This window comes from Lepus europaeus, chromosome 5, assembly GCF_033115175.1.
Source record: "Lepus europaeus isolate LE1 chromosome 5, mLepTim1.pri, whole genome shotgun sequence".
Classification (NCBI taxonomy): Eukaryota; Metazoa; Chordata; class Mammalia; order Lagomorpha; family Leporidae; genus Lepus; species Lepus europaeus.
In genome coordinates, this window is record NC_084831.1 from 31,581,001 (window position 1) to 31,605,732 (window position 24,732).

The window sequence follows — 24,732 nt, forward strand, 5'->3', positions numbered from 1 at the left end:
CCCGAGGGCCAGGTGGGCTGTACCTGGGGCCCCTCTTCAGCCGCTGTCAGCTGTGCAGGAGCCACCCGCCAGGGCCTTCTTCCTACTCCCCCGGGGCCTTCCCCCACCAATGACAGAAGCTTTGGCAGCCCAGGTGGTCATGTACCCTGCCCAGGAGCTCGGGGAGGGGCCGTCCACTCCGTGACATCCCACCCCTCCTGGCCACGGTCCTGGCCCACTGCCCCGCCGGCCAGACGGTGCCCTCACTGAGTGCTGTCTCCCCTCCCCGCCCTCCTCCCAGGATCTGCCCAGGCCTTGGGGGAGGCTCCAAAGGGACCTCTCAGTCCCTAAACCTCCCCGGGGTCTCCCGCCAGCCAGCCCCGCCCACGGCCCCCACCAACCCAGGAGCTGCTCTCACCAGGGGCATACTACTGCCAGGCACTTGCAACACTTCACACACACACACACCCCTCCCACAGACACACATGCATCCCACACATACACACCTCACACCCCACACAGACAGCTCACCTGCGCTCCTGTACACTCATTCACACACGACGGACGCATTCACACACCAGCACCCCACACGCCCACGCAGCTCAGTGGTCAGAAAGCCCTCCCGGCCCTGCTGCGTGTGAGGAGCGTTTCAGAGGCCGGGTCAGCTTCCGAAGCAGGGAGGCCGGCCTGGGTCTGCTCTGGAGAGGCGGGACCACGGGCTTGGTGAGAGAACCATCTGTCTCTAGAACCCCCCTCCCAGAGCTGCAGCCTGGGCCAGGACTGCTGACTCCTGGAGGAGCCCCCCCCCCAGGGGTGGAGTCAGCGCCAACACTGGGTCCCCTTCCAGGTCCCTTCCAGGGAGACGGAGCTGCATTCCCTCGGGACACCGACATCCCTCCCAGGAGGATGAGGGGTATGGGAGGAGACGGGATATCACAGGAAACAGAGCACAAAGCAGAGAGGAAGCCCCTGGAAAAAAGTGAGAGGGCGACAGGAGCCACCTCTGGGGGGACCGCGTCCCCACCCTCCCCAGCCCAGGGACCCGGTCCTGGCCGTGGCCACGATGGCGGCACCTCTGGCACATGCAGGGCGGGGCCGCTCTGCTTCACCCACGCCCCCTCCGTTCCTGGGCTCCTGGGTGCGGAAGCCCTGACCGGAATCCGCTGGGGGAGCGCTCCGATGCCGCTGATTGCCCGCACAACCGCCGGAGGTAGGCGCGGGCCGACTGCCCATCGCAGCGCAGAGCGCAGAGCTGTGCCCTCACCCAGACCACTCGGGCGGGCGCACGGTTTCCCCTTTGTCTTTAATTCTAGCCAGGGCCCTCTGGACGGAAAAGGGTCTGTCTGGCAGTGGAGCCCCTCAGATGCTGCGGCCGTGGTCACAGCGCGGGCGACCCGTGTGTGCGGGCCCCCAGTGCCCTCTCCAGCACACCCAGGAGGCTCCCCGGGACCCGCCCTCCGGCTCGGGGCCCCTCAGGGGGCCACCTGCTGCATGGGCCTGAGGTTGGGCGACACGGCAAAGGCGCAGCCCGTGCTGTTCTGGACGTCGGCCACGGTCAGGCCCTCCCAGAGCTCGATGAGCGTCAGCCCCCTCTTCTTGTGCACGTCGAACACGGCCTTCTCGGTGATGATGCGGTCCACGCACTGCTTCCCGGTCAGCGGCATGCTGCACTTGTCCAGGATCTTGGGGCTCTTGTCCTTGGTGCAGTGCTCCATGGTGACCACCACTTTGGTCTTGTCACTGGACACCAAATCCATGGCCCCGCCCATCCCTTTCACCTTCTTGCCAGGGATCATCCAGTTGGCCAGGTCCCCGTATTTGGAGACCTGCATGGCCCCCAGCATGGTCAGCTGGATGTGTCCCCCGCGGATCATGGCGAAGGAGTCGTCGCTGGAGAAGAAAGAGCCGCCGGGCAGCACGGTGACCGTCTGCTTGCCCGCGTTGATGACGTCGGCATCCACCTCCCCTGGGGTCGGGAAGGGGCCCAGGCCCAGGATGCCGTTCTCGCTGTGCAGGTGGACCGTGACGCCCGGGCGGATGAAGTTGCTGGCCAGCAGAGGGATGCCGATGCCCAGGTTGGCGTACATGCCGTCCTCGAACTCCAGGGCGGCGCGCTTGATGATGCGGGTCCTCGCGTCGGCGCCCGCGCCGGCGCCCGCGGCGCCCTCGGGCCGCACGGTCAGGCGCTCGATGCGCTTCTCGAAGGCGCGGCCCTTGATCACGCGGTCCACGTAGATGCTGGGCACGTGGATGTCTTCCGGGCGGAAAGCCCCCACGTCCACGATCTCTTCCACCTCCACGGCCGCCACGTCGGCGGCTTTGCACATGGGCGCGTTGAAGTTCCTGGCGCTGCCCCTGAAGACCACGTTGCCCGCGCGGTCGGCCTTCCAGCCCTTGACCAGCGCGAAGTCGGCCCTGAGCGCGCGCTCCAGCAGGTAGTGGCGGCCCTCGAACTCCCTCACCTCCCGGGGCTGGCTGCGGATGGCCAAGTGGCCGTCCGGGTAGTAGCGGATGGGGGCGCCCCCCTCCTGCACCAGGGTCCCGTAGGCCGTGGGCGTGTAAAAGGCCGGCACCCCGGCGCCGCCCGCGCGGATGCGCTCGGCCAGGGTGCCCTGCGGCGTCAGCTCCAGCTCCAGCTCGCCGGCCAGGTACTGGCGCTCGCACAGCGCGTTCTCGCCCAGGTACGAGCACACGATGCGACGGATCTGCTTGGTGGCCAGGAGGAGGCCCAGGCCGAAGTCGTCCACGCCCACGTTGCTGCTGATCACCCGCAGGTCCCTCACGCGCGTCCGCAGCAGCGCCGCGATCAGGTTCTCGGGGATCCCGCAGAGCCCGAAGCCCCCGACCATGACGGTCGCCCCATCGGAGATGTCCTTCACCATCTCCACGGGGTCCGTGTAGAAGCGGGCGCGGGGCCGGGGGCTGGCGGCAAAGCGGCGGACGCAGCCCCGGCCCGCCGCGGGCCCCGAGCGGCCGGCGGGGACGCAGCGCCCGAGCGCCGACGCCAGAAGCCACAGCCGCGCCATGGTCCGCCCTGCTCGAGGCCAGGGACCGGCCGTGTGTGCCCCGCGGGCGAACCCCGCCGCCGCGTCACAGAGCAGGGAGGGCGCGGCCGCCTGCGGCCCAGTCCCTGGAGCAGCCAGGCCAGAGCTGCAGTGCGACCACCCTGCTCTGCGCACAGGTCCCGGCAGGGCAGAGCTGAGGCCAGGCTACTTGGGGGGGGGGGGGGGGGCTGTGCTCCAACAGGAATCCCTCTGGCCCCGCCTGCCCCAGTGGAGCCTGGAACAGAACCGCCTCCCCCTCCAGAGCTTGCTCAGAGTCATCAAGGATGTAAGGACCCGGCCCTGCCTAGCCAGGATGGTGATGACATGGAGAAGGGCACAGCCGGCCCTCCTGGTGCCCCCGTGTGCCTGGCCCCTGCATTGTTGAATCCCATTTGCAGCTGGGGGAGGGAGTGGCTGCCCCCCCACCCAGGAGAAACTGCAGTTTCACCCCCATCGTGCCTGGGCACCCGGTCCCCAACAGCCGCAGGAGGGGCCCCTGCTGCCCAGGGTCTGGCCCGCCCTGCTCTCTGCATCCATCCTCAGCCTGGCCGGGTTTCCCAGCGTCTTCCCCAGCGGAGTGCCTCCCATGGGGACACAGCAGGGCACAGGTGTCTCCCAAGCTGAGAAGGCCGCCCTGGGTCCCCAGGTCTCTCCAGCCACACCCCACTCCCTGCTGCCGCTCCCCAGTCCCCTCCGCCTGTCTCCCTGTCTCCCTCCAGCTCCACACTCAGGCTCTGTCCCCACACTCTCTGAGCTCTTGGGCAGCAACCTCCGTGTGACCAACTCTGGCCGCTGCTCTGCCCATGTCTTTAGCGCTCCCAGCTGGACACAGGGGCGGCTCCCTGCTTCTGGAAACGCTTTCTTCTCTTGGGCCAGGGTCCCCTCGCTCTGCAGGTCTCCTCTCCCTGACCTCGCTCTTGTCCGGCACAGTCTGCTCTCCCCACTGAGTCAGGCAGGGCTATTTTAATTTTCAACGACTGTTCAGGAAATCTTAGTGTCACAGTGTCCAGATTCTCAGGAAAACCACACCGATGGCTCGGGGAGTCCCACACACTCTGACCCAGCTTCCCTGGGGAGGAGTCAGCACTGCACATTCCTGGGACACATTTGTCACAGCTAAGGAGCCAGTGTCGGTGTCTGAGTCTACACACCGCAGTGGGTTAGATCTGCACGCTTCCCCCTGACATCCCTCGCTGCTCCAGGACCCGCCCAGGACACCTTCTCACATTCTGCTAAGCACAAGCTAACTCCAAGCCTGGGACGCTTGCTGTGGATTCCAGAAACTGGCCTTGGGAAAGCCAACAGAAGGGGCCAAGCAGCCTGGCCCTCCCCGGTCAGCACGACCAGGGACTGAGTTTATCCTGGGCAGTGGCTGAGTGGCCTCCATGCTGCTTAGAGAGATACTGGAGTCTCAGCACAGTGCGTCTGTCTTAGCTCTCAGCCCGACGGATGTTCAGTCGTTCAGAGCGCCCTGCTGTTCCCTCCTCGTGCCCTGCTGTTCCCTCCTCGTGCTAACCAAGCCATCACGCAAGTTCCTCCAGGAAGCACGCTGACTTCGGAGATAGGCTGTTGTCAGATCTGCAACCAGTCTTAGTACATATCTACCCCTGACTTGCCACTGGTCATGTTCCAGCGGCCAGCCTCCCTTCCAGGCTCCTGCACGGCCCCAGCCCACCCTTGCCGGGCAGGACAGTGACCCTGACACCCCCACTCTGCAACATCCCCATCACCGGTGAATTCTCCAGCCTTGTCCTTGTCATTCTGATTGGCGCTGCTGACAAGGTGCAGACTTTGGGTATCAGAACGTCCCTGGGTTAGGTTGGTCTGGGGTTTTCTGATGTTAGACTGGGGCTGTGGGTTTGGGGAGGGAGCCCCCAGGGGAAGTACCCTTCTCACCACCTCCTGTCAGGGACACTGATGGCGGAGGTGGTGCTTGTCAGCTTCCTCACCCCTCTGCTCTGTACCTCCAGGGAGCAGGTCACCGCGCACGGTCCCCACAGAAGCCGACTCCTTTAGAGTGCAGATCTCAGAGGGCTTCCAGAACCTGAGCCGCTCCTGCCAGCCTCTGCGGCTGTGAATCCAACAAACCACCCTCGGAACTCTGACATCTGGCCCGGTCTGCCTGGCCCCAGCGACCCCTGCCGCCCTCCCACTCTCCTCTGCTCTCCCCTCCCTCCCCCGCCCACCCCACCCCCACAGCCACCCCCTTGTGCTTCCTGGGGCTCCACCCCCACCACCTGGGACAAAGGAGGCTCAGCCCAGAGTTCCTGCAGGTGGGTGGGGAGCACCTCGTGGTCTGCAGATGAGGAAACAGGCTGAGGACATGGCAGGACCTCAGCTCACTGCTTGCAGCCCAGTCATTCCCCCCACCCTTCCAGGCCCAGATCCTGCCGGTGCGGAGTGGGGCAGCCAGCCCAGGCCAGGGCCTCCTGCTGGGACCTCACCATGGACCTCACTGGCATCCCTGAGGGCACAGCTGGGAAGGTGCTGCGTGCCAGAAGCCCCTGCTGGGACAGCTCTGAGGAGCCTGGAGCCCAGCGCCCAGCGCCCAGCCCCTAGCCTCACCGTCCTCCGTCTCCACATAGAGGCGGAGTCCCAGGTCCTTGTGACGGCTCAACAGCCAGCGGGCACTGGCCGCCGTGACGTCCAGCACCAGCCAGCCCTCGTCCCCAGCCTGGAGCGTCTGAAGATCCAAAAAGAACAAGTCAGACTCCCTGTGGACACGAAAGAACAATTAACCGAGGGCCACCAGCCGCCGTGTGTGTTAGTGCCTGCCTGGGGGACACTCCCCGAGCACCTGCCCCTGCCTGGCTTGGGCTGGGCCCCTCTGGTGCCAGGTCTCATGGAACCAACCCTCCGCATTGGTTCTGTGTCTGTACACTGGGGAAACCGGGGCTCAGGGGCTCAGTCATCTACAGCCCCACAGCCAGGCTGCCAGGGCGGGGCCTGAAGCCAGGACAGCGGCTGGGGCTCTTCCCACGGGGCTGAGAGGCCTGGGGCTGGGCATCTCCCTGTCTCTGAGGCTTCTTGTTCTCTCAGGAAGCCCCCTCCTCCTCCAGGAAATGCGCCTCCCGCCCCCGCCCTGCCCAATTGGACTAGACACAGCTCCTAGGCCTCGACGTTGACACTGAGGCAGTGCAGCAGGGCGGGGCCGGGCTGAGGGAGGCACCTGTTGGAGTGCTCCTGGACCACCTGGAACGTGCTGACGTGCAGGGTCCTGTTGACCAGCTGCGTGCTGGGCTCCTTGTAGATCCGGAACTCGGCAGCGGTCACTGCCTCCCCTGCTGGGATCTGAGTCAGGTCGAAGAGAAACTCCTTCCAGTGGGGCTCCTGGCGGCCCAGGGCGTGGTCCCGCTCCACTGAAAGATGAAGCAAGAGTGGGCGGTCACCGGGGCAGGGGCGCTGGGACGGGGCCTGAGCAGCCTGGGTAAGGTGGCTTCCTTCCCAGCACCTGGCTGGCTCCGGGGGTGTAGACTGGGCTCCAGGAGGTTGTGTAGTGAGGAGCTTGGCAGGTGACCAGCAGGCCCTAAGCCCCAAATAGCAGTCTTGTCTCCTGTCTCCCCTCAGCCTCCTGCACTCCCTGGGCCCCACAGATGAGACAGGGGACAGTCCTCCTCTGCCCTCCCAGGCTAAAGGGGTGGTGGACACCAGACCCAAGGACACAGTCTCCCCGGGACACCCGGTGGGCAGGGAAGTCAGTGCCCGCATCTCAGGGGGACGGGATCATCCCGGGTCACCCCGTGGGCCTCCGTGGGAGGTGGAGGAGGGGAGATCTCCGGGTGACAGCTGGGCCGGCCGTGAGGGACGGCTGGAGCTTTGCCGCAGTGTCCAGCTGCAGAGGACATGCCAGCAGAGCCAAGGCCAAGAGTGGAAGGACCTGGGGCTGGGAGGGAAGAGCCCCGCGAGGGCAAAGGCCCAAGTGCATTCTGGGGAGCGAGGTGAAGGAGGAGGTGTGGGAAAGGCAGGTGGGAACGGGGAGAGGGTGACAAGCTTCTGGAAAGAACCAATCAAGGGCCTGGCTGTCCGAGGGTCCCCGCCGGCAGCATGGCAGCATGGCAGCTGCTTCAGGGCGCAGATGACTTCTGAACGGGCCTTGTAGGACGGGGTGGCGACGCAGCGGCTGGTGGAGGTCAGCGAGGGGGCTCTCGGCAGAGGGGCTCTGTGCACAGTGTGGGGGTGCTGCAGCGACCCACAGATTGAGGTGTGGGTATAGCAGGGGTCTGGGTCTGTGGGGAAAGGGGTCAGACTCCCCTGGCAGGAGGGAGCCTGTGCCTCTGGCCAGTGGGGAGCCCGGAGGTCTGGGGCTGCAGGGGAGCAGGGGGCTCTGAGTGGCGCATAGGAAGACCTCGTGCAAGCAGAGGTCAAGGGCAAGCTGGAGGTGGACGGCAGTGGGGGCCTGGGCGGGGCCGGTCCAGCAGTCTGGGCAGAGGCTGTGGTTGCGGGACACATCCCACGCTTCCCCAGCTGCCCACAAGGCCCGGACGGGATATTTAGGGTGGCCTCACTCGAGCAGCCTGTCACTTTCAAACGCTAAAATCTGTGTTTCCGGAAAGCAGGGGTGGGAGCCGCCCAGCCCTCCCCAAAACCCAGCACTGAGATTTTAATGATATGTTTGTGAGTCTCTTTAAAAATTCTCTCTGGCTCCTGGGCTCAGGGACCACAAGGCAGGCTTTTTAAAAGCACCAGGCTGTGCGGCCCTGGGCGGATGTGGGGAGCACTTCCTGTCCTCGCGGTGGGGACCTTGTCCAGAGACGGACAGGCACACAGCTGTGCTGGGCGGGTCAGGGGACAGGCGGGCGTGTCTGGGCTGGGGCAGATGGGGGGCCTTGAACCAGTCCAGGGATGAGGAGAAATAGAAGGTGCATTGTCTGACAGCACCCGGGGCTTCCTGAAGTTTCACTTCCCGGTCAGAACAAAACTGAATTTTCTTTTCTGAAAGTCACTCTGTTTATTTTATTCTGGAAGTCACTCTCTCCTCTATTCAGCCTGTTCTGGGCACTGGGAGTGCAGGAGTGAATAAAACAGATCAGATCTCTGCACTGGTGGAAGATACAGTCTGATGGGGAGAGAGAACATCCACAAGTAAAACACAGGCTATCATTTGTCTTAGTGCTGTGAAGACGATGGAGAGCACTGTGGGTTGAGGAGTAACAGAGAAAGGGTGCATCACATGTGCTGCTTGTAACGGCCAACTTTGTGAAAGAACCAGGTACGATTAGACACGGCCATGCTCACACGCTGCTGATGGGAGCGCTATGTGGAGGAACCTCTCACCACCTAGCCAAATAACAAATGAATTTACCCCATCTTTTTTTGTTTGTTTGTTTTAAAGGTTTATTTTGTTTATTTGAATGGTGGCATTTACAAAGTGAGAGAAAGAGAGACAGATCGAGATCTTCCAACCACTGATTTACTCTCCAAATGGCCACAACAGCCAGGACTGGGCCAGGCTAAAGCCAGGAGCCAGGAGCTTCCTCCTGGTCTCCCATGTGGGTACAGGGGCATTAGCGAGGAGCTGGGTCAGAAGTGGAGCAGCTGGGACTGAGGGCTCGAACCAGCACCCGTATGCAATTCTGGCATTGCAGGTGGTAGCTTAACATGCTAGGCCACAACACCAGCCCTAATCTAACTTTTGATACAACTCCAGAGACACACTTAGCAAAAGCATGAAAAGATGTAGCAGAAGGCAATTCACTGGGCGCAGGGAAGAAACCAAGCTCTATTTGGATCCACAGAGGTGCTGCTCATAACCCCAAAGACGAAAATTCAAAGACAAAACTTCCCAAAACCACATTCCTAAAAAGTTAAAATCCCAAATGTTGAAACCCTGAGATCCCAAATCCCCAAAGCCACAATTCCCATGCTGAAAGGCCACGTTAGAAGGGTAGAAAGCCAAACTCTAGGGAAGGGATTGGCCACATGATATGGGAATGATGAAGATGTCAGTTTAAATATGCGCCATTTGTCTGCATTGCCTTTCTTTCCAGATGATGAAATGCCAGGAGTCCTCAATGAATTAAAGGCACATTGGCATAAAGAAGCCAGTGAGGGGCCGGCCTTGTGGCGTAGCAGGTGAAGCCACCAACTGCAGTGTTGGCATCCCATATGGGCACGGGTTTGAGTCCCAGGTGCTTCATATCCGATCCAGCTCTCTGCTATGGCCTGGGAAAGCAGTGGAAGATGGCCCAAGTCCTTGGGCCCCTGCACCTAAGTGGGAGACCTGGAGGAAGCTCCTGGCTCCTGGCTTCAGATCGGCTCAGCTCCTTCCATTTCAGCCACCTGGGGAAAGAACCAGCAGATGGAGGATCTCTCTCTCTGCTTCTGCCTCTCTGTAACTCTGCCCTTCAAATAAATAAATCTTCAAAAAATAAAAATAAAAATCAAAAAGGAAGCCAGTGAAGTTACTAACTGGTTAGCAAAGAATTATGTGCATGGTATGTGTTGCTGTTGGATCACCAGTAGTGTTGCCACTAAATTGATGGTGTGCATATGAGTGTAGAATGGATTTCTGATAGTAGTATGGAAGATGGGAAAATTTAATAGGGAATGCTCCTGTTGTATATTAATCACAGTAGAATTTCAAAAAGAGCAGTGCCATATAGAAAATGAATGTGAACATATGTTCTGAGGAGAGCCACATCTTAAAAGAAAAAACAAAATTAAACAAAAATATCCCAGCAACTATGCATCTTGATGCAAGACACTAGATTCGGTTAATGATAGTGGAGACCGGTCTGCTCCTATGGACTTTGCTGTGTAATTGCCTTTAATTTACTCCTGAAACATCCTTTTTCACATGGTAAATTTTCTTTTGAGGTCATTTTTTAGCTTTTCTCCCCATTATTTTAAATTGCCAGCATTATGTTTTTCTAATTCTCTATCCTATGCATTTCATCTTGCCATCATTTCCGATACTGGAGGTATACAACGGGTAAAGACTTTTAGGAGTGTTCTAATTCATTTTGTGAATTGGTTGCAAGTGTGACTCTGAAAGTGCATTATCACAAGGCTGATGTTGTGCACAAGCCACGCATGTGCATGTAGAAACATTGGAACCCCCTCAGTAAATTAAGGATGTCCTTTGGCACATCTGTATTTGTCAAAGATACAGTCTTTCAAGATCTCAGCTCCTTGGGCAACTGCGTATATGGCAGTGATCTGTTGATCTGCGGATCATTAAAAAGACTTGAGGTCTGACAGTATCTCACGTGGTCAGTGACAAAGCTGGGTGCACACAGTTACCAAGAACGGTGGCATGCATTTCACTTTTTAACCTGTTTATGAACACAGTGTATGTATCTGCTTATAACAATACACTATTATCTTCTATCTGTTTATAAGTATACACTTATAAAAATATGACTGTTGTCCATGCATGCAAAAACATGTTATTATTGTGTAAAATGGCTTGTTTTATTGGGTAAAGTGATGTGTTTTTGTATGATTCTAAAAAAAAAAAATAACTCCCTTTAGGGGCCTGAGTTGTTGTGTAGCAGCTAAAGCTGCCGCCTGGGACACTGGCATCCCAGATGGGCTCCAGTTTGTGTCCCAGCTGCTTTCTTCCTATCCAGCTCCCTGCTAATGGTCTGGGAAAAGCAGCAGAGGATGTCCCAAGTGTTTGGCCCCTGCTACCCATGAAGGAGACCCGGATGAGGCTTCTGGAATCGGGAATCTGGTTTTGGCCTGGCTCAGCCCTGGTCATTGTGGCCATCTTGGGGGGATGAACCTGCAGACGAACTATCTCTTTCTCTCCCTCTGTCTCTTCCTTTCTCTCTGTAACTCTTTTTTATATATATATATTTATTATTTATTTGAAAGGCAGAGTTACAGAGAAGGAGAGGCAGAGGCAGAAAGAGAGAAGTCTTCCATCCACTGGTTCACTCTCTCTGGCTGCAACAGGCAGGACTGGGCCAGACTGAAGCCAGGAGCCAGTAGACTCATTTGAGTTTCCCACTTAGGTGCAGGGGTCCAAGCACTTGGGCCATCCTCTGCTGCTTCCCCAGGCACAGTAGCAGGGAGTTGGATCAGAAATGGAGCAGCTGAGACTTGAACCAGCACCCATATGGGATGCTGGTGATGCAGCTGGAGGCTTAACTCACTACACCACAGCACCAGCCCTAATCTGACTTCCAAATAAATAATCTTTTCTTTTTAAAAATTCCCTTTGCAAAATGTAAATAAGTGTCTTCTAAAGAACTTTTTTCCTAGAATTATCTTTTTTAAGTACATTTTTAATTTTTTAAAGATTTAATTTATTTGAAAGAGAGTTATAGAGAGGTAGAGACAGAGAAAGCGGTCTTCCATCCACTAGTTCACTCCCCAGATGGCCACAATGGCCAGAGCTTGCCGATCCGAAGTCAGGAGCCAGGAGCCTCCTCCAGGTCTCCCACGTGGGCGCACAAGCCCAAGGACTTGGGCCACCTTCCGCTGCTATCTCAGGCCATAGCAGAGAGCTGGATCAGAAGAGGAGCAGCCGGGACTAGAACTAGCGCTCATATGGGATGCCGGCGCTTCAGGCCAGGGCGTTAACCCACTGTGCCACAGGGCCAGCACCCCCTAGAATGATCTTTTTAAGACTATTGATCTGTTTTGAAATTTGAAATTTTAGTCTTTAAGAATTTTATCTCTTGGAATTTCAACATCCCAGATGATGGGGTTCAGGATTATGTCTTTGGGATTATGGCCCAAACCCATGCCATTGGCCCCTCTCATGTTTATTTTCCACAAGATTATAAAAGCTTCCCTAAATGCTCAAATCCTGAGCCAGCTTCTGTCTGGGGAAGCAGCAAATGGGTTTACTTTCTGAACTGCCTTAATGTGGCTCCCTGGGAAATAAACATCATGAATCACCGATGTGTGCCGACAGAACCCCCGACCTCCTCCTCCAGCCTCCGATAAAACCACCTCCGATCCCACACTTCCGGGAAAGACCCACTGTGGGCAGGAGGTGGCCTCCCTGGTCACAGGGCTGTCCACATCTGGGGCCTTGCACCTGCTTCTCACAGGCCAGGTCCACAGATGCCAACACCAACAAAGCCATCAGCTATTTTTGTGTCCTGGGCAAAATTTAGACTCACCCAGCTGATCTAAATCTGTCTTGTTTCTGACCAAAAGGCAAGATTTCAAAACCCCAGGGTGGATGTTGGGGGCCTCAGCTCATCTCTGAATCCTGCCCAGCCCCTGAGGGTGGGGGCAGGCTCCCCAGGGCCCAGAGGTGGACAGGCTGGGCCTATCTGGCTGCTCCTGTTGCTGACCAGGCCCAGGGCACCCCCCTCCCCAGCCCCGGCCCCCTCCACCCCGCCTCTGCAGGCCCACAGTGGAGCCGCAGAATTGACGGACACTGACCCTGCGCCCTGAAGGACTTCTGCCACCCAGAGACCGCAGAGCTTCGGGGACAGGCTCGGGGCTGCCGTCGGGCTGCCGTCAGCTGGGTCCCATTACCGACCTTGCTCAAGGGCTGTTTCCATAAACAGCTCTGCACACGTAATTACCGGCCCAAGCCTCAGCTGGCTGCAGACCCCAGATTAAAAGGGAGCACCCGCACACACCGCCACATCAAGCCTGCCAGGGCCCAAAATAGACCCCAGGAGCTGCGGGCAAGAGGGGAGCAATGCCTCCAGCTGGGACCCGGGGAAGGAACTGTGGGGATTTTCCAGAAAGCTGTGGTCACCGAGGCACATCCCCTCTTGCCTGTGGGGAGGGGCTCCCACGAGGAGGTGGGCTGGCGCCCCTCCCCACCCTGTCCCTCACCCCTGGAGTGGCGGGAGGTGGGCACTGTCTACTCTCAGAGCTGGAAAGGCTTTGGGCAATCCTGCAGAGAAGGGGAAACTGAGGCCCAGAGGGGCAGAGGCTTTCCAGGGCTCATGGTCAGACAGGGGCCCTTGGTGTAGACTTCCGGACTTGGAGCCACAGTGAAATCCCCGGTCCTGAGGTCCAGCTGGGTGGTGACGCTGCGGCCGGGGAGGCCACCTGTCGGCAGGGCTGGTCTGTCAGCAGCTGCCCCAGGGATGCTGCTGAAGCCCCCTCCTCCAGGCAGGGCCTGCGAGACCCCGGGTCCCAGGGTAGGGCTCAGGGAGATGCTGCACCCCTCGTCGGCTTCCACAAAGACGCAGAGGCCGGCCCCACTCTGCCCGCTCGGCCAGGCCCAGGTCCCTGCAGCTGCCCTCGGTGCTCCCCTGCCTCCGGCCGCACTCCTCTCCCTTTACTTTGGCCATCTGCCCCGAGCACCTGCCACGCGGGGGCTGGGGAACGTGAATGGGGTGCGGGTGCCACAAAGGGTCAGATTCAGTCCTGTTTTTAGGATTAGGAGAAAGAGGGGCTGGCCATACCCCTCAATCAGATAGGTAGAAAGTGATGGCCGGCACCGTGGCTTAACAGGCTAATCCTCTGCCTTGCGGCGCCGACACACTGGGTTCTAGTCCCGGTTGTGGCACCGGATTCTATCCCGGTTGCCCCTCTTCCAGGCCAGCTCTCTGCTGTGGCCCGGGAAGGCAGTGGAGGATGGCCCAAGTCCTTGGGCCCTGCACCCGCATGAAAGACCAGGAGAAGCACCTGGCTCCTGGCTTCGGATCAGCAAGATGCGCCGTCCGCAGCGGCCATTGGAGGGTGAACCAACGGCAAAAAGGAAGACCTTTCTCTCTGTCTCTCTCTCTCACTATCCACTCTGCCTGTCAAAAAAAAAAAAAAAAAAAAAAAGAAGAAGAAGAAGAAGAAAGTGACTAGAGGGGCCAGTGCTGTAGCATAGCAGGTAAAGACACCACCTGCAGTACTGACATCCCATTTGGGTGCCGGTTCAAGTCCTGGCTGCTCCTCTTCCAATCCAGCTCTTTACTATGGCCTGGGAAAGCAGTAGAAGTTGGTCCAAGTCCTTGGGCCCCTGCACCTTCGTGGGAAGACCTGGAGGAAGCTCCTGGCTCCTGGTTTCTGATCAGCGCAGCTCCAGCCATTGCAGCCAACTGGGGAGTGAACCAGCAGATGGAAGACCCTTTCTCTCTCTCTCTCTCTGCCTCTCTTTCTCTCTCTGTGTGTAACTCTTTCAAATAAATAAATCTTAAAAAAAGAAAGAAAGGAAGGAAGGGAGGGAGGGAGGGAGGAAGGAAGGAAAGTGACTATAGGGACTGGTGCTGGATTGTAGAAGGTTAAGCCCACAGAGCTGGCATTCCATATGAGCATTGGTTCAAGTCCCAGCTGCTCCACTTCTGATCCAGCCCCCTGCTAAGGCACCTGGGAAGGCAGTGAAAGATGGCCCAAGTTCTTGGCCTCGGCCACTCATATGGGAGACCTGGGTGGAGTTTCAGTTTCCTAGTTTCAGCTTGGCCCAGCCCAGGGTGTTTCAGCCATTTGAGCAGGGAACCAGCAGACAGAAGATCTCTCTCTCTCTCTCTCTCTTTCTCTCTCTCTCTCTTTTTCTCTCTCTCTCCCCTCCCCCCTTTTCTGTCACTCTGCCTTTCAAATTAGTAAATAAATCTTTTTAAACACATACACACATTTTAGGGCTGGCACTGTGGCACAGGGAGTTAAGCCACTGCCTGCAATGCTGGCATCCTATATGGGTGCCAGTTTGAGTTCCCACTTCCAATGCAGCTCCCTGCTAATGTGCCTGGGAAAGCAGCAGAAGATGACCTGAGTGCTTGGCCCCATGTCACACACTTGGGAGACCAGAATGAAGCTCCTGGTTCCTGGATCTGGCCTGGCCCATTGGGGCCATTTGGGGAGTGAACCAGCAGATGGAAGACCTCTCTCTCTCTCTCTCTCTTCTCTCTCTCTGTCTCTCTCTCCCTCTCTCTCTGTAACTCTGCCTTTCAAATAAGTAAATAAATATCTTTAAAATTAAATTAAACTGAAAACATTATTTCATGTTGTCTCTTGGGATCAAGAATTCAGGCCTTGGCTGGGCAGGTCTGGATGAGGGTCTCTCTTGAGGTCCCAGTGAAACTATTGCTGGGCTGCAGTCTCCGAAGACTTGGTGGGGCCAACAGGCCCACTTCTAAGCTCGCACATGTGGCTGTGAATGGTGGCCTTTAGTTCCTCACCACGTGGCCTCCCCAGACGGCTGCCCACCTCCTAACTTCCCCAGAAAGGGGAACCCACGGGAGGTGGAGGCTGCCGTATCTCATACCTAATCTTGTCGGGGATGTATCACCACTCCTGTCACGTGATACAGTCACACAGGCCACCACTAGCATGATGCTGGAGGGGAGGGGATTGTGACCTCAGATGGCCCTGAGAGAGGTCTGATTCACTGCATTTATAGATGAGAGAGCTCAAGACCAGGGGACTGAACTATGCAAGGCACTCAAGATGGGATTCGCGTCTAGGAGAGGCTCAGCTGCAAAGTCTACACTCTCTTCTGCTCATCCACGGCCTTGTTCAGTCGGGAGCACGTCAAGGGACCAGCAAATGGCTCAGTTGGATTAGAACGCTGGGCTGGAGGGACTTGAATTCTGTTCTGGCTGGAGGGGACACACAGAAGGATCCTGAACAGGAAAAGTCATAACAGGGCTTTCACTGGGGGAGCTGGAGTTTCAAGAACATGCTAAGAGCTTTTCATAAAATTACTTGATTTATTTAAGAAGCAGAGAGAGAGAGAGAGAGAGAGAGAGAGAGTGCTCATCCACAAGGGCTAGGAATGCAATTTAGGTAGCAGGGACCTAACTACTTAAGCCATCACCACTGCCTCCCAAGGTCTGTATTAAGAAGGAAATTGGGCTCAGGAATAGAGCCAGGAATTGAAGCCAGGTATTCCAATAAGGAACACAGGCATCCCAACCAGCATCCCAACCACCTGGTGAGAAGCCAGCCCTGTGGGTGTTTCTTCAGCAATGGCCACAGGCTGCTCTGAAAACCCTGGATAATTCAACTTTCTCCACACTTAGGTCTTGAAGCCTTCAGCTTCCCTGGAACCCTGACTCTGTGCAGGCTTCTGGATTGTTCAGGAGCGGCTGCTGCTCATGGGCAGGAGCCAGCAGCTAAGGGGAATGACCAAGTTTTACTGCGGGTCTTGCCACTAACCAGTTGGCCTTGGGAAAAAAAAAAAAATTAAAAACTTGGCACTTATGGAGCATTTATCAGGTGCTTTTCAGCACTTTACATGGGCTAACTTAGTTAATCCCCTTACCCATCCTGTAAGGTGGATCTCCCATTTTATAGACAAGGAAACTGAAGCACAGAGTAGGATGGAACTTAGATAAGAATCATACACAGGGTATCGCAGGCTGGGCTTCCTGGGCAGCAGACGCTGAGTTAGAAGTTAACCAGAGACTAATCTTTGTAGGGAATGAAGGGTACAGGGTTGGACACAGCCAAACAGCGAGGCCTTCACAACAAAGGCGCCTCAGTCCTCTCTGATGGTGTGGGGAGCTCTGGGGCTGACACTCCCGTAGACCAGGCACTGGGTGTGGGGTGCCCACTGCTGTGAGCATGCAGCAGCCCATCCTCCAGGAAGCTGGGACAGCGAGTGACTCAGTGCAGAAAGGAAAATGGGGGCAGCCCAGCACAGCATCCACTACCCACGGCAGGTTGCGGATCCGACCCAGGCAGCCTGACCCTGGAGCCGGTACCCTGTCCACTGCACTGTGAGTCCCTAAGTAAGGGATGACAGGTGTGAGCCTAGAGAAACACAGTAGGCCTTGTCTCCTAACACCAGCTACCAGTTACTGAGCAAGGTCAAGCACTTGCTAAGTGTTTGCCTGCCTTAACCTGTTTCATCATTGCACTATGGTAGAGGTATTACTATCATCCCTATTTTAGAAAATTATGTGGCTGGCGCCGTAGGCTAATCCTCCGCCTTGCGGCGCCGGCACACTGGGTTCTAGTCCCAGCTGGGGCACCGGATTCTATCCCGGTTGCCCCTCTTCCAGGCCAGCTCTCTGCTATGGCCCGGGAGTGCAGTGGAGGATGGCCCAAGTCCTTGGGCCCTGCACCCCATGGGAGGCCAGGAGAAGCACCTGGCTCCTGGCTTCGGATCAGCGAGATGTGCCGTCCGCAGCGGCCATTGGAGGGTGAACCAATGGCAAAAAGGAAGACCTTTCTCTCTGTCTCTCTCTCTCTCACTATCCACTCTGCCTGTAAAAAAAAAAAAATTATGTTTTAAATTTTATTTATTTATTTATTTGAAATGCAACTAGAGAGAGAGAAACAGACAAAGAGAACTTCCATCCTCTGGGTCACTCCCCAGATGCCTGCAAGAGCCAGGGCTGAGCCAGGCCAAAGCCAAGAGCCAGAAATTCCATCTAGGCTTTCCACATAGATGGTAGAGAACCAAGTTCTTGGGCTACCATCTGCTGCCTGAGAGGGTGTGCTTTAGCAGGAAGCTGTGCTAGAAGTGGAGGCAGGACTTGATCCCAGGAACCCCAATAGGGGACGCAGGCATCCCAGGCAGTAGCTCAACCCACTGCCCCGCAACGCCTGCCCCCTTCATCCCAGTTTAAAGGTGAGGGCGTTAAAACGCAGAGACATTAAGTGTCCTATTCAATATCTCACAGCTCTCAAATGGGTAGAGGCAGAATTAAAACCTGATGTGGGGGCCGGCTCTGTGGCGTAGCATCCCATATGGCACTGGTTCAAGTCTCCGCTGCTCCACTTCTGATCCAGCTCTCTGCTATGGCCTGGGAAAGCAGTGGAAGGTGGCCCAAGTATTTGGGTCCCTGCACTCGAGTGGGAGACCTGGAAGAAGCTCCAAGCTCCTGGCTTCAGATTGGCCCAGCTCCAGCTGTTGCTGCCATTTGGGGAATGAGCCAGCAATGGAAGACCTTTCTCTCTCTCTGCCTTTGCCTCTCTGCAACTCTGCCTTTCAAATAAACCAATCATACACACACACACACACACACATATAACCTGATGTGTCCTACACTAGAGTCGTTAAGTACTTTGCTGCCCCTCCCAGAGCCAGCCCTCCTTGCCGCTGTGGTCTGATTTCCATTCCTGCCCCTGTGGATCTGCATACCCAGGACCTGTGGCCAGAAACCCATACTTTTGAAGACAACTTCTTCCTCTGTTAACTGGGGACAGTAGCCATTTACAGAGGCAGGAGGACATTGAGGAGATGGGAAGGGTCAGTCATCAGGGACCCACAGGACACATCCTCATGGTGGTCAGACAGGGCTTGGGAGAAAAGGGATCCATGTGCAACTCTTGGAAGACAAATACCTCTGGCATAGGGTCACCCCAGGAGCTAAGAGCTCGGGCTGCGCCAGGCTGGAGCCAGGAGCCAGCAACTCCATCCAGGTCTCCCATGTGGGCGGCAGGAACCCACGTACTTGAGCCACCACCTGCGGCCTCCAGGATGCACATTAGCAGGAAGCTGGATGGGAAGCGGAGTAACCAGGCAGAGTGTGGGATGCCAAGTTTCATTCTAACCGCTGTACTTCACACTCACTCTCAGTATGAATTTTCAACAAGGAAGGAGCATCAGTTCTATAAATCCCCAAAGATAAATTTAAAAGAGGAGCCTCAGTTTACTTCACATGCTCACATTCAATGCAGTTCAATTTGCCAGCGCCTAGTGCAAAGCAATGGGGCACTCCCCAGACTGTGTGGAGAGGCGACGGCTATGAAGGGGGAGAGCAGAGGATGCTGGCATAGGGAGATACCTGCTGTGTGGCCTTGAGAAAATCTCCTAACTTCCCTGAACTCACTTTTTAAAAACAAAGATGTGAGGCCCCAGCTGTGGCACAGTTAATCCTCCACCTGTGGTAATATCATCCCATATGGGTGCTGGTTCTAGTCCCAGCTGTTCCTCTTCCAATCCAGCTCTCTACTGTGGCCTGGGAAAGCAGTAGAAGATGGAGATGGCCCAAGTCCTTAGGCCCCTGCACCCACATAGGAGACCAGGAAGGGGCACCTGGCTCCTAGCTTCAGATTGGTGTAGCTCCAGTCATTGAGGCCATTTGGAGAGTGAACCAATGTAAGGAAGACCTTTCTCTGTGTCTCTTGCTCTTACTGTCCAACTCTATCTCTCAAATAAATAAATAAAATCTTTGAAATAACAACAACAAAAAACAAAGATGTGACTGTAACTGTGAGATGCAAGAGAAGGGACAAGGGGGCTGGCACTGTGATGCAGTGGGTTAAAGCCCTGGCCTACAACACTAGCATCGCATATAGGTACTGGTTTGTGTCCCGGCTGCTCCACTTCCAATCTAGCTCTCTGCTGTGGCCTGGGAAAGCAGTAGAAGATGGCCCAAGTCCTTGGGCCTCTGCTCCCATGTGGGAGACCTGGAAGAAGCTCTTGGCTCCTGGCTTCAGGTCAGCTCAGCTCCGGCCATTGCAGTCATTTGGGGAGTGAAACAGTGAACAAAGGAGGGACCTTTGTTCTGTCCATGGCTATACCCATGGCAGCCAAAACAGGGCCTGGTGCACAGCACTGTTTGCTGAAATAATGAGTGGGAAAAGGAAAACTCTTCCTGGTAAGAACCAAAAAACTGACCCTGGCCCCTGGGGACCAAGTGTCCTCGTCCTTCAGGGTCATGGGGCTGGCAAAGGCAGGGCAGGACTGAGCAGGTCCCTAATTCCCATGCAGCCCTGAGTCTCCTAAATCCAGCAGCCTCCCCACCCCGTCCTCGGCCCCCAGAGGCCAGGAGAACCATGCGTGGGATTGAGAAGGGCAGGACGGAAGTGAGGGCGGTCCCGTCGTGACCCTGGCCAGCCCTCCGCTGGCCTTGGTCTGTGCCTTGGTTTCTCAGTCTGGAACACGGGCGCTGCCTCTGCTCCAGGGCGCACGGGGATTCAGCAAGAATGGGCAGACACGGTCTGGGAGGGGCCGGGCAGGCCTGAGAGGCTGGAGCCCTGCGGACGGGTGGCGGGCAGGTGTCTCCGACAGAGCCGGGAGGCCCCTCGCTGGGCTGACTCCATCACAGCCGGGTGGACAGGAAAGCAGAAGCACCGGGCGGGGATGGGATGGGACAGGCGGGAATTCGTGGTGGAGTCTGGGTCTTGCCTCCCGCCCCAGCACACGGAGACCCGGGCAGGCCTCACTGGTGCCACGTGGGGAGCCGGCCCATGGCTGTGTGCAGACAGTAGGTGCCGGGCCCACATGCTGAGCGCTCAGACAGGCCGGGCAGGGCCGCGGGCTCTGATGGCAGCCTCGGCCGCCCCATCAGGTGCTGTCACCACCTCCTACAGCACCTGCTCCTCACAGAGGCCTCAGGCGGTGGCATCGGGCGGGAGCCCTGTGAGAGGCCCCAGGCTTGGTGCTCCGCCCGCCATCAGGGAGCAGGGGCCAGGCAGGCAGGGGCCGGGCTTGTCAGGAGCCAGATGAGGCTGATAGCAGAGGTGGAGCTGGAGGCAGCAGGTGTGGGAGCCTGGGCGTGGGCGTGGATACCGCGGCGACTCTGCTATTAGACCCCACAGTGCTGCAGGGCCCCGACCTTCAGAGCCCGAGGCCCGGGCCTCCAAACACAGGAAGGCGCCCATCTGTGTCTGAGCCCCACACGCAGCCCTGCTAACCAGGGCGCACATTGCTCCGCCAGAGCCTGGCGCTGCCGCCGAGGGGCCGAGGGGCGCATCCAGTCAGGGAGGCGCTGCTGGCGGCGCCGGCCCGCCCACGGCCTGGCATCCACGGAACACAGAGCTGCTTGTGATCCCACAGCAGCGAGGCCCAGATCCTAACGAAACACACGCGAAGGCAGGGCCGGAAGCCGGGGCTGGGAGTCAGAGCCAGGGATGTCACCCCAGATGTGGTGCGTGACTCTCAGAGCCCATGCCATGCCGTGAGAGGCAAAATGGTTTCCCTGTGGCTATTTGGACCAAACAAGGAATTAAAGGCTGTGAAAGCTCACTGGCTACATTTTCCCCTAAAAAGTGGTACGGGGCTGGACATTGTGGCACAGCGGATTAAAGCCCTGGTCTGCAGTACTGGCATCCCATATAGGTGTCGGTTCTAGTCCCGTCTGCTCCTCTTCCCATCCAGCTCTCTGCTATGGCCTGGGAAAGCAGTAGAAGGTGGCCCAAGTCCTTGGGCCCCTGCACCCATGTGGGAGACCTAGAAGAAGCTCCTGGCTCCTGGCTTTGGATCAGCGCAGCTCTGGCCGTTGCAGTCACTTGGGGAGTGAACCAAGGGATGGAAGACCTCTCTCTCTCTCTCTCTCTCTCTGCTTCTCTGTAAATCTACCTTTCAAATAAATTAATTAATTTTTTTTAAAAAGTGCAGTAGGGACGCCCTGGGTTGGGCTTTAGACATGGATAAGACCTGTGGGGATGCTCCCTCCACATTCCCACCAAGGCTGGGTGGCAGCTGGGAGGGACCTGGGTCAGGTGGCCAGGCCCAGGTTCGCCCTCCTAGGGGATGGATTTAGAGGCTGGCTTTCTGCTCCTCCCCTTTATTAACTAGTCATGTCACAGCCTGAGCATGGATCCCTGGGGGGCCCCTAGTTCCCAAGGAGGGCCCTGAAGCTCAGGGAGGCTGAGCGCTGTCCCCAGGTTCACACAGCAGGGGCAGGCCCTGCCCGATTCACAGTTGCAGCTCCCACCAGGGCTGTACCTTGACCCAGGAGGTGCTGAGAGAAGCAGGCCGTGGTCTGGGCAGTGACTCACGCTGACGGGCAGCTCCATCCACAGCTCTTCCTGCTCTACAACCCCTGTCGGAGCTCCAGTCCCGGCTCTATACGTGGTCTCCTCCATCCTCTAACCACACCCCGCTGGCCACATCCTAGACCTGGCCCTGGGTCTCCTCAGCCTACCACTAGCTCCGGGCTGGGGCAGGGGAGGCCCCAGGGTAGGAAACAAATGTCTGGGCACCGCTGCTACTGGTCCATCCTCCGGGTTCCTCTGCCCCAACCTCTCAGTGCCCTTCTCCCTGACTGGCTGATGACAGAAATTCATTTCCTTAAATGCTGAATGTGGAGCTGGACAACCGGGCCTGTCCTGGCCAGGGCCATGTCCAGCCCGCACCACCCCGCCTGTGCCACTGCCTCCCCGAGCCTCTCTGTCTTCACCTGGGTGGAGCGGGGGCCCAGGAAGACTCAGAGCAGGGGGGAGGGGAGGCTGGTGGCTGGGGCCTGGGTCCTCTCCCCCAGCCAGGCTGATCTGTGGTCCTTGGGACCCCAGGCCCACCGGCTGTCTGTCCAGTGCAGACCCCTGCCTGTCCCTAGCCACAGACAGGAGACAGCACAGGTGGGGGGGGGCCTGACTCTACTACAGGAAGTACTCGTGACCCCAGAACAAAGAGCAAAGGGGAAAAATGACGCTGAGAACTTGAAGAGCAAACGCTCCATGGTGTGAGGAAAATTTCTGTGGAGAGGGAAGCTGGGTTTGCCTGGGAGCAGCAAGAGGGTCCAGGCTGCCCCTGGTGGTCACCCCCAGCCTGGACCCTCACACAGGCAGGGCCAGGGCCCAGGGGGAGGAGACACAGCCGCTGACCCACCCAGGAGAGTCCACTGCTTCCCTCCCCACCCCTGGGCTCCGGGCTCTGCAGGGAAAGAGCCTGCGGCCGCATAGGACACCCAGACACACTGGTCACTGTGATGATGTGACCACAGGTGTCACACTGACCTTTGCCCCTCTCCTCAGTCCTGCCCTTATCGCGGTGCCAGCATCCGGCCTGTTTACTCCTCTGTCTCCCAGCACCACACGTCTCCCCGGGCAGCCCAGTGGGCCCCCACATGACCGGGTCCTTCCTCTCGGTGGGTCTCGGGCCCAGGCGAAGGCAACCCCAGGAGTCTCCGCTCCCCTCTGCGCCCATCCAGCCTGCACGGACCCCTCAGACCCTCGCTGCCCGGCCTGGGGGTCCTCCTCGCCTGTGGGTCCCCGCTCCGGCCAGGGGCTGGCACTGCCCAGGGACGCACACACTCCCACCAGGTCTTGTTCGCTCCCCAGGGGCCGGGCTTGGGCGCCCCACGCTCAGGCCGCGTCCACACGGTCACCGCGGGTCCTGCCCTCCCCAGCACGCACTCACCCATGTTGACGAAGCTCATGACCAGGTCTGCGCGGCCCAGGCGCCGCTCAGGGGGCCCGGCGTCGTCGTCGTCGTCGCCGGCCATGGCGCGGTACAGGTCCAGCATGAAGAGCGGCGCGGACGCGGGCAGGCGGGCGGCGGCGGGCGGCGCGCGGGGCCGGGGCCGCCCGGGCAGCCCGAGCACCGCCAGGATCTCGCGCTGCATGTCGCGGCGCTCGCGCGCTCCCAGGCGGCGCTGGGGACAGCCGGGCGGGGGGCGCGGGCCGGGGCCGCCGCCCAGCGCGCACAGAGCCAGGCCCAGGAGCCAGAGCGGCCCGGGGCGCGCGGCCATGGCGGGCCGGGCTGGGCGCTCAGCGGGCGCGCATCGGCTCCGCGGCCGGGACCGGAGCCCGGGACCGCCCGGACGGCGAGCGGTGGGCTGGGCTCGACGGCCGGCGGGACCGGGCAGTCGTCCGCGGCGACGGCTGGGGCCCCAGGGCACTCCCGCGGCACCTGTCTCTGCCTGGAGCCCTGTGGACGCGGCCGCCGCCGCCTCGGAACCGGAGCTATGCCGGAGACCCCACCGTCGGCTAATCCGCCCCGGGCTGCTGCGGCCGCCAGTGGGCAGGAGCGGCGCGAGAGCTCCGGGCGATCCGGCGGCGCGGACCTGCACCGGCCTCGGCCAGACCCTGTCGCCCGCACCACCCCGGCCTCGCCCCCGCCCGGGCGGGCCAATGGGGGCCCGGGGGTGGGGTCAAGGCTCCGAACCCACGCCCGGGAAGGGTCCGGGTGGAGCCTGGTGTCGCCGGTGGTGGCGACTCCGAGGTGCGACCCCGAGGTGGTTGCGGACAGCCAGAGCCAGGAGTCCGCACCCAGGCGTCACCGTCGTCAGGGTCGTCCTGGGACCCTTCCTCCTGCACACAGCCCTGTCCACGCCGTCAGGCGCCGCGCCTCGGCCAGGAGACCTCAGGGGCGCGGCGCGGGCCGGGAAGGCTGGGACCTGAGCTCCCGCAGGGCGACCTCGCCCAGGCCGGCGTCCAGTCCCGGTCAGATCCGCGGTGTGACCCGGTGGCCCCGCCTCGGTGCGCAGAGGCCCCAGTGTGCCTAGAACGCGGGCGGTGCCGTCTCCGAGGGTGGGGCGCATGCATACCTCCGCCAGAGCAGCCCGGCCCGCGTGCGAGACACGCAGCTCCTCTCTGGCTCCCTTGGATGCGCTGCTGCGTGCTCCTCCAGAGCCCACGCCTGCTCAGGGGCCGCCCACCCCCTGGCTCCTGCGTGCTCTCTGGCAGTGCCCGGAGCGGGCTGACCCAGCCGTCCCTTGCTGTGCGCCCTGCGGGCCCCAGGCTGATCCCGCTGCGCCGGAAACACGCACCCACCTCCCGCCGGGCCAAGGAGCTCTGGGGCCCTGCAGGAGCACCCCGGAGCCACCTTTGCGCATCTAATGAATGTCACAGGCCCCAGCGGTCTGCAGGAGAAGGAGCCTCAGGAAACGCCTCCATTGCCTCCGCCGCCTGCACACCCTGCCCGTGCCCAGCCTCTCTCCCCCAGCATGTGTTCTTCCATGGCTGAGGCGCTGCGCTGGGATGAAGCCAGCCCTCGGTTGAGCCGGGAGGCTGGAAGGACCCGGCTGGGAGGACAGGATAGGTCAGCGGCAGGGAGCATTTCAGGCAGGGGGAGCAGCCCCAGATCTATAGGGGCGCAGTGCCAACAGGTGACAGCCAGTACCCTCCCTGTGCCAGGCGCCCTCTGTGTGTGTGTCCGTGTCCTTCTGTGAGGCTCGCACTCTGTGATGCGCTGGGGATCACCCAACCTCTTTTTAACAGGTGAAGCTCACCAGGC

The 24,732-nt window shown here is 59.1% G+C and overlaps 2 protein-coding genes across 2 annotated transcripts in view; both read right to left on the reverse strand.

Annotated features, from left to right (window-relative positions):
* Positions 1 to 23,245, reverse strand: part of LOC133759676 (bone morphogenetic protein 8B) — a 29,598-nt gene extending 6,353 nt beyond the window's left edge. The window contains exons 1-3 of the mRNA XM_062191036.1: positions 22,915 to 23,245; positions 6,193 to 6,382; positions 5,589 to 5,737 (exon numbers count right to left, since the gene is read on the reverse strand). Of these exons, the coding sequence (XP_062047020.1) occupies positions 5,589 to 5,737; positions 6,193 to 6,382; positions 22,915 to 23,245 (670 nt within the window). The remainder of the gene's footprint in view (positions 1 to 5,588; positions 5,738 to 6,192; positions 6,383 to 22,914) is intronic.
* On the reverse strand, positions 1,452 to 3,005 carry OXCT2 (3-oxoacid CoA-transferase 2). The gene has a single exon (XM_062191035.1). It carries the CDS (start codon positions 3,003 to 3,005, stop codon positions 1,452 to 1,454), a length of 1,554 nt encoding a protein of 517 aa, XP_062047019.1.
* Positions 23,246 to 24,732: the final 1,487 nt, after the last annotated feature.

Bases quoted from the DNA above. Each gene is read 5' to 3' on its own strand.
- OXCT2 (XM_062191035.1), bottom strand. From the start codon at position 3,005: ATGGCGCGGCTGTGGCTTCTGGCGTCGGCGCTCGGGCGCTGCGTCCCC.